This window comes from Anoplophora glabripennis, unplaced genomic scaffold (assembly GCF_000390285.2).
Source record: "Anoplophora glabripennis isolate ALB-LARVAE unplaced genomic scaffold, Agla_2.0 scaffold82, whole genome shotgun sequence".
NCBI lineage: Eukaryota > Metazoa > Arthropoda > Insecta > Coleoptera > Cerambycidae > Anoplophora > Anoplophora glabripennis.
This window is the reverse complement of record NW_019416227.1, coordinates 955,393-964,908: the sequence shown is the minus strand read 5'-3', so window position 1 is coordinate 964,908 and position 9,516 is coordinate 955,393. Positions and strand designations below refer to the sequence as shown.

At 34.0% G+C, this 9,516-nt stretch overlaps 1 protein-coding gene across 1 annotated transcript in view; it reads left to right on the top strand.

Annotated features, from left to right (window-relative positions):
* The first annotated feature begins 3,428 nt into the window (after window positions 1-3,428).
* LOC108903430 overlaps window positions 3,429-9,516 on the top strand; it is an 11,253-nt gene continuing 5,165 nt past the window's right edge. Inside the window, exons 1-5 of the mRNA XM_018705603.1 lie at window positions 3,429-3,584; window positions 6,933-7,064; window positions 7,175-7,334; window positions 7,675-7,878; window positions 8,008-8,156. Of these exons, the coding sequence (XP_018561119.1) occupies window positions 3,468-3,584; window positions 6,933-7,064; window positions 7,175-7,334; window positions 7,675-7,878; window positions 8,008-8,156 (762 nt within the window). The 5' untranslated portion in view covers window positions 3,429-3,467. The remainder of the gene's footprint in view (window positions 3,585-6,932; window positions 7,065-7,174; window positions 7,335-7,674; window positions 7,879-8,007; window positions 8,157-9,516) is intronic.

The following is a 9,516-nucleotide window of genomic DNA, read 5'->3' as shown; positions in this document are numbered from 1 at the left end:
GGACATTCTGGGCATATCACGAAAGGGGGTTTCTTCAGATAACCCACCCTAAGGGTGATATTCGTGGTGTCACTGAGTCGCGCCTTCGTCGATTGTTGGAATATTACCTCCTGCTTTCGAACAGGAGACATTTTGGAGAGCTTTCTGTTGAAATGATACGTCTTTCCTTTTGGATTCACAACGAAAGTTTCGACTATATAAAATTTTTTCAAAGCGTGCAATAGTGACTGTTTATTGACTTCATTCGCTACAAGCAGATGTGTCGCTCTCGGATCGAACAAAGTGTTTCTGTGCAAATCGAACAGTACCTCTTCTAAATCGTCTCCTTGGGATAAGTCGATGATATACAAATCTGGCATGAAATGTACGTTACCTGGATTGTTCCAGAACAGTCTTTTTTTTCCATAAAACCGACAAGTGGGAAACTGGAACGTCAAGTTTGTATTCACCAGGCATATAAAGCCTTTCTTCACATGTTCCGGTATTATTCCGGCGATAGTCTCGTTCACTGGGCACAATTCTGTGCTGCGTTTGATGAGCAATGCCAAAAATATACAAGCGCTGAGATACATTTTGTACCAAATGAAGGAATTTTTGTGCCCATTACAAACGGTGTAGTAATGATGTTTGCTTTACGAAATAAATACGTACTTTTTAGGCAGAGCTGTCATTATTTCCTATTTAGTTTTAATAATCATCTATCGGCTGCATGTTTATTGTGTTGACACAACAGACACACCTTACAATCACCTGTTATCAGATAGGGGCAGTAATTTGGATTTAATGACACTATCGAGAAGGATGAACGACGTAGTTGAAATAGATATAATTGTTGTGAAACGTTATATATCGAATTAGCAAAGGTTTAAAGTCTTTGAAGATTTGCTTTCCTTATGTTATAGCAAATACTGAAAATGCCCCACCATATCATTTATGCATAAGCTTATACATATAATCTGATCAAATTAGATTTTTACGATTTGTTTATCAATAGATATGGGTTGGGCTCAAAAATTTTGTTCTCCACCGTTTGTCTTAAAAATTTTTTCTAAAATGTTTAGTTTAACGTTTGTTGTGTTTTTTGCGAACTTTGGACGCCATTTTGAAAATGAAGCCCTAGCATTGAGCTGGGGTAAAGTAATTCATTCAATTATAGGGAATTTTTCCTAATTTTTACGTATGTTTGTTTATTGAACTACATTTGGGCAAAAAACGAGGTATTTTCGACAATTTGACTGGCCTAATAGATTGAAACTTCAATGTTTTGTCGAACAGGATTTGACAGCAGCAGCACCGACAACAACAACAGCAACAACAGCGACACCAACAACATCAGAAACAACAACAATTGTCCAAATATTGCAACGTGTAAAAAGAGTGCCACAAATATAATTGATTTTGAATTAGTCGAACAATTTATTGGTCCAAAAATTAATAAATATACCTAAAACAAGTTTTAATCTAGACAAAATCAGTTTAATGCAAATAAGAACAAAGGTGACGTATTAAAATACTATTTGACTCGTGCCACTACAACTTCGCAGTTGCTTGAGGAAATCAAAAACAATTTAAGAGATAGGTGCAATTACATTTGGCAACACAGCGTATTTTGACATTCTGACGTCACCCGATTCTTCTGATGAAAATAGAAAATGCAAGGCTGCCTAACTAAATATTTAGCTCATAGTCGAGCTGTGCTTATTTTATAATAATTCATAAGCTGTTTTTTTTTCAGTTCATATTCCCATTTACCCAATGCATCTTACTGTTTCACTCTTCTAGAGTTACTTTGCCGATTAAGGACAATTTTTAAGAATTCATCAAATTATTTGAGAATAATTTGGACAATACAAAAATTGATTAAGTAAAATATTAAAATTGCATAGTTATAACGTAAATTAAATGAACATGAATAAATGAATTACTTAAATGATTTTTATTTTCAACTGCGAATAACTTAAGGAATCATTATTTGACACGTCATTTCTTATACAAAGTGTCCGCAGTTTCCTGCGATCAAAATAAGCAAGTAACTAACTAAACTCACCTCAACCTCTGTTTAGGCTATCAAAGATGGCAAAAAACAGGGTGTTTCGCAAAAGAACCAACACAGAGCAGTTACTTTTCCAAATTCTGAAAGTGGTATGTCACGTACGTTTACGATTACTTCTCGTCTGGGACTTTCTTACCTTTCTATGATTCCTAATAAGATTGCACAGTTTTTGAAACTAGAACATCCTGAAACATATACAGGCCATTCATTGCGAAGAACATCGGCAACGTTACTGGCTAGTACAGGAGTTGATGTATTAGCAATCAAGAGACATGGTGGGTGGAAATCAGCCGCAATTGCAGAAAGTTGTGTTGCTGACAGTTTAAGTAATAAAAATGAAATAGCCAACAGGATTCTTTACAATGACACTTCAACTGCAGGTTCTAGTAGTACGTCGCATCAGTCAGATAATATTGAGACTCCGGTGACTGAAATGGAGCGGCTAAAACATTTTGAGAAAAAAGTGACAATAATTAATAAACGCGAGGGGAATAATTATCCAGATTTTATAAATGTTACTAAATGTAATAACTCTACAATTACTAGAAATATTTATTTATAATAAAATAATAAAATTCTTCAAATATTTCTATTTATTTGTTCATAAAATATGCATTTATAACTCGAAATCGCTTTTTTCCCTAGGGAGGTAAGGTACCTCTCTTCAACTTCCACTTCTACGGTAAAATCCACTTACCTCTTTAAAAACAATGCAGTAATAGTCCATTTACTATAGTGGGAGCAGGTAAAAATTATTACTTTATTTTATGGGGAATTTAATTCTAAAACTTCTCTTACTCTTGTTAGTTTTCAAAAAACGTTGTCATTTTAAAAACACGAATAACTAATAATACGTATTGTAGTTGTGTTAAAATCATCGAAAATTCAAAAGTTGGCTATGAATTTAAACGTTAAACTTTACGACCAAGAAAAAAGAAGATTAAGAATAATTTAATAGTTAAACAAACAACTTTCAACTTTCAAAAAAAAAGGAGCTTATTTACAGGAAACTGTAAACGGAATATTGGGACACCACGTATAGGTGAGTATTTATTCACCCTGTATATTCTCAGTAACACTAATCTACAAGTTTTACCAGGAACATGATCGATTCCAGTTAATTTCGAATTTTTCAGCAGACAAACGGTATTTGGTCGGCCGCTTTTCGCAAAGTTAGCTAATACGGCGTCAACAAGGGAAAAACTCGTTAACGAAACGCATCCTAATTCTCGGATTCCCAGTAAATCACTTATTATCTGCGTCTGTACATAGATACCAATAAATTCGCCGGTTTATTAGCGCTGTGCAATAAAACGATGGCAGATAAAGTTACCCGCCGATCTAATGAACTAAAAAATTTACGATCATGACAACCGTAGATAAACAGCGAAATCTGAAAAGGATTATTAGTTTTATGGTCACGCGAAATAAAAACATGGCTCTTGTGCTCAAGAAGAAGTTCCTGACAGAGCCCAAGCAGATCATAAAATTCGTCGTTCTGTTGGCGTGCGTCGTGTTCACTATTTACCAGGTATGTTAGAAGTTGTGTAGCTTAGTTTCACATTTTATAAGTCGCGATCAAAGTACGGGTTTATTAAACATATTTTTGACAAAATTATTACAGTGGCGTTAATAAAACTGAAATTTTTGTGCTGAAATAGCTTTAGTTAATTAAATACAAAGAAAAGTAAGTTTTTTTTTGAGTTTCGCGATCACAGTCGGTGAATTTTCGTCCGTATGTCGGAAAAGAAACGGGATGCGGGTATTCCCTAGCTTCTCGTGTCCAATTTATTGTTGCACAGCGTACGTACTAACAATATTGTTGTGTCGTGTTGTATGAAAGTAACAACAGAAGATTTGCTGCCGGAAAAATCTGGGGGAAGGATAAAAAAAAATTACATGCCAAAATTTAGTTCAGTAAACAAAGACACGTAAAAATCCGGAAAAATTCCGAAAAATTGATTGAACTACTTTACCCCTGCTGAATAAGTATTAGGGCTTCATTTCCAAAATGGCTTCTAAAGTTCGCAAAAAACAGCTTTTTCATTAAAAAAAAACAAACATTTAAGAAAAAAATGTTTGGTAAAAGTTGTAGAACTTTTTACAACAAAAATTTTGAGCCTAGCCCGATATCGATTGATAAACAAATGTATTCATTATTGCAAAAAAACGGCTAAAATCGCATTTGTTTAAAACTTCTTATCTTTAAAACGAAAAAAGATTTCTTTATAAAACTTTCAGAATATGTAGTCCTTGGCAAGTAAAATAAGTGCATTTTTGTAAAATTGCAGAATATTTGATAGTTTTAGCAAAAATTAAGTTTTTCGAAAAAAATATTTTTTTTTTCAAGTTTCTGTAAATTATACACTTATTGGACTTAAAATTTTCTCTAAGAATTGTACTTTTCTCTGCAGTTTGTGCGCGTATTTCAAAATAATTGGAAATATGCGAAAAATCTACCGAAACTAACTTCTTTTTTCGAATTAGAAAAAAATTGTCCTACGACCAACAGGAGCTCGAAAAAAGAAGTCAAAGTTTCGGTAGATTTTTCGCATATTTTGACATCATTTTGCAATACGCGCACAATTTGCACAGGAATGTACATCTCTTAGAGAAAATTTTAAGCCTAACATGGGTGACGTAAATTATTACTGTATGATTTATTGAAACTTGAAAAAAATGTAAATTTTCCGAAAAACTCAATTTTAGCAAAAACTATGAAATATTTTGCGATTTTACAGAAATACACTTATTTTACTTGCCAAAAGGACTACTTATTCTGAAAGATTCGTAAAAAAATATTTTTTCTTTTTAAAGATATAGAAGTTTTAAAAAATACGATTTTTACTAGTTTTTTTGCAATAACTACTACATTCCTTTATCAGTTGACATCAGACTTTTGTTATAAAAAGTTCTACAACTTTTGTCTAGGAGATTTTTTTCTAAAATGTTTAATTTTCTTTTTGATGAAAAATGAAAATGAAAAAAACCGTTTTTGCGAACTTTGGACACCATTTGGAAAATGAAACCCTAACATTCAGCTGTGATAAAGTAGTTCATTCATTTCTACCGTTGAGTGAGGATACTATTTCTCACTAAACGATTCTACGAAATTTTTTCTAATTGTTACGTGTTTTTGTTTATTGAACTAAATTTCAGTAAAAAACAAGTTTTTTTTGATAATTTGATTGGCCTAGTAATACAACAGATAAAGTACGTTGCAACTTTTATAGGAGCTACTTCTTTTTTGTTTATATTTCTTTTTAATTTCTAGAGTAAGGCCATATTTGTACTTTTTCCCATCTGTGCTCATGCATAGAAGTAATACAGAAACTAGTTATGTATTCTATTAATTGAACAAATAACAATTAATTGATTATTTTCACAACAGAACCAAACGCTATATTTTCTAGCTAGTAACATAAGGTTAAGTTGAAAAGCAGCCTTAGCTGATACTTCACCTTTTCATTGTACACTTACTGACAATGAATAAAGACCATTTACGAGCCCAGGCTCATAATAGTTCGGCCGGCCAACGTTTTTAATTAAATACTTGAATAAATTACACATTCTACCAAAATGATGAAAGATTTCCTTAAAACTACCTCACTGTAATAAAATATAGACTATCAATTTGCTAAATTTAATCACTTTTGACAAAATTCAAATTGAGGAAAACGTAGTTAACAAAAATGCAATNGTAAATACAATGTCTAGCAGAATTAAAGCAGTTATTAAGAACAAAGGCGATGTAACTCAATATTAAAGAGTGGCCGAACTTTTATGACCCCTGAGACGGATAAAGTTTTCTATTGTGTAACCATTAGTCGATATATGTATTGAATAAAATGTTCATTTTTGTAACTAAAAAGTTTATATTTTACTGTAGTTAAAGGGATTTTCAGAAATATTTTGTTATTTCTGCATAACACATAGATTATTAAAGTATTTAGTTGAAAACGTTGACCGGCCGAACTATTATGAGCCTGGGCTCGTATTATTATTATTATAATATTTGTTTGTAATTTGTACTGTACTTTTTTTGATGTTTGAATGAACAAAGACGCAAAAACATTGAAAAAATATTTAACTTTTAAATTTTGACATTAGGAGAATTCCAAACCTTAACCAAGAAGCCCCTGACGAGCAATTACTTTGTATGAAAACGCATTTCTGTACGTTTCTCTGATTATATTAATTTATAAAAAACAAAGGTTCGGTGGTGATTTTATCAAAATTCCTGACAGCAAAACGCATACCAATGGAAAATGTGGCTGGTTTTTATTTTTGTGTTAACATAACCGTAATTTTCAACTAAACAACACATTTTCTAAATCAAAACAGAAATCTTTAAGAATGTTTATTTTCAATGTCCCACAATGAACTGGTATAATTTTGTTACATCTATGTATAATTGCAATGTTTGTACTTTTTTTGTTATGGTGCCAACAAAATTATGTGTAAATCACGAGATAACAGATATTAAATAATGAAATTTATTTAAGGATATACGGTTAATACACTTCATTTTTAATTAGTTCACTTCGGACTGACACTAATCCATTTTACACGGAAAGCTTTTAAATACATAAAAAAACAAAAATGAATACATTTTTCCATGGGTTTATCACGGATATAGTTTTTAGTAGATTGAAAATGGCATTTCGCCAAAATATAATCTTTTGATTTCTCAACAGCTTCTTGAAGTGTATCTGGTATTTGTTCGCTTTTTTCATTGTGAAATTTTTGGAAAAGCCTTCTTTGGGGCAAGGATTTATTTTATTTATTTTTATTTTTTTTATAATTGGCAAAAACGACAACTAAGCCACAAATTCATACGTTATAAATCCATATTTCAGTTGTTTGTACCACGTTTCAGTTGGCTGAGTGCGTTCGTAAGATCATCCACCCCCCAATATCAACACACTACAATTTCTATCTGAACGACACCATCAAGTATCCATCTTTAACGATCTGCAGAAGACCACCATATAAAACAGAACTGTTTCCGGTAAGTACCCACTATGAAATTACGAGAACCCGCTTAGATGCACAAATTGTGCCTGGGAAGGACGGTTTATTATTATTGTGTGTCGTTATTGAGTATTTCCTCTCCCGCAGACCTATGGATTACGACAAAGTACCGTGTTGAACGCCCAGAACGCTTTTTCATCCTTCCGCTTCGACAACTTCTCCGTATTGGAGTTTCTCGAGAGCACTTCCTATAGCTTCGACGAGATCTTCGTCCAGTACGGCTACGCGGGTATAGGGTCCAACCCCAGTAAGTTTTAATAAACGAAATGTATTTATTTGATCATTAACTTTTTAATTTAATTTTTTTTCTGAAATCTTATCAAATCAAGCAAATGTACCTAAATTCATAAAGATCCTTAATAAGTGATATTGCGGAAAACAACCACTCTGTCCATTCGCTGCTAGTCAGGGCATGTAGTCCGTGGAGTAGTTGTTTCACGCGACATCATCAGTTAAAAATCTTACCTACGAAATTAGATGCATTTGTGTACCTAGATTTTTTATCTTATGTAGTCAGCATTTGACAGAATTTTAGGATATTTTTTAATTAGCTCAATATCTCAACTCTGACTCATTATTCTGTTAAGATTTGATCATCACCTCTGCGCATCACCTTATGAGCGGCTTGTGTCATACTTTGGAGCCCCAGGTCCAGTCGCAGGCATTCTCTATCAGTGGAGGGTATTTCTTTTATCTGAGCCACAACGAAGCCACTAGAAATGTAGACGAGAATGGAGAGTCCCTGTCTGGATTCGAAATTTATCTTCACGACCACAACGAAATATTAACTTGTAAGAGCACAGTTACAAAATCGCTTTTGCATTTCCATGGATACAAAAGAAACTTTGCAACTAGCATCAAAATTAGCTAACAAAGTTTCTGCTTTGCATGGTTATATTGCTAACCGTTATATTTTTCAGATGAAGAAGATCAGAAGGACAGTTTCTTGGAGTTTCTCTATCTGGAAGCCTCTGAGGATATGAATGTTGTCTTAAATATACAAACTTATGGCAGAATATCAACCAACGACGTTCCTTGCGTCAACGATCCGGACTACAGTAAATCTAAAGTATGCACTCCCATTTGATGCAACAGTAATGTTGCTACACGCTTTAAATTAAATAAAAAAAAAAACAACAGCAGTGTAGAAGATTTCAAATCTCAAAAAAATCAAATACAGTTCTGGAGAGACCATTGCCAATGAAAACTTTTGTGTCTCTAGACTACCACCAAATTATTTTAATTTGCATATGCTCCACTGCCAAAATAACATTTAAAATGGAATAATTTTGTAGAATAAACCAAATCTTATAGTCAAGCAAGCGGTGTTTGTAAAATCGCGTAAAATTGATAAAACACTTTTATTTGCTCCCACTACAGTAAATATACTATTAATACATTGTTTTGAAGGAGAATAGTAGATTTTACCGTAGAAGTGGAAGTTGCTATGGACAAAGGGAGGTACCTAAGTGAGGTTAATTGTCACATTTTTCTCAAAATGATTTGACCTCTCCATTTCATTCACCGGAGGCTCAATATTATCTGACTGATCCATTAAAACAGCATGAAGCGACGTACTACTAGAACCTGGAGTTGAAGTGTCATTGTAGAGAATCCTGTTAGCTATTTCATTTTTGTTACTTAAACTGTCAGCAACATAACTTTCTACAATTGTGGCCGATTTCCACCCACCATGTCTCTTGATTGCTAATACATCAACTCTTGCATTATCCAGTAACGTTGCCGATGTTCTTCGGAATGAATAACCTGTATATGTTTCAGGATGTTCTAGTTTCAAAAACTGTGCAATCTTATTAGGAATCATAGAAAGGATATTCCTTACAGATGACTCCAAAATGACCAGAGGGACGGGTGCAGGAATATATGGACTCAGACCCAGATGAAGTGCAAGCTACAGTCTGGGGGAGTTCCCTACCGTATTCCAAGCAGAAATTTTCGCGATAATGGCGTGTCTGGCAGATAATGTACGTAGAGGGTTATAAATGTAAACTCATATATATATTCTCTGATAGTCAAGCTGCAATTAAAGCTTTAGGCGCACACAAGATAAGTTCAAAACTGGTGTGGGATTGTTTACAAATGCCGACTGAACTGGCCACCAACAATACAGCCAGACTGTGTTGGGTGCCAGGGCACAAAGGCATTTGTGGAAATGAGAAAGCGGACGAACTTGCTAGGAAGGGATCCGAGACGGAGTTCATTGGCCCGGAGCCCTTCTGTGGCACATCTCCCAGTGCGGTCGGCCAGGCTCTGGGCAAATGGACAGAGACAGAACACAGGAAATACTGGACTTCAAGGCCAGGACATAGCCATTCTAAGGAGCTTATGGAGTATCCTTCGAAGGGAAGAGCGAATGAGCTAATGAGCTTGAACAGAATCCGGCTCAGGAGAGTGACAGGACTCATAAC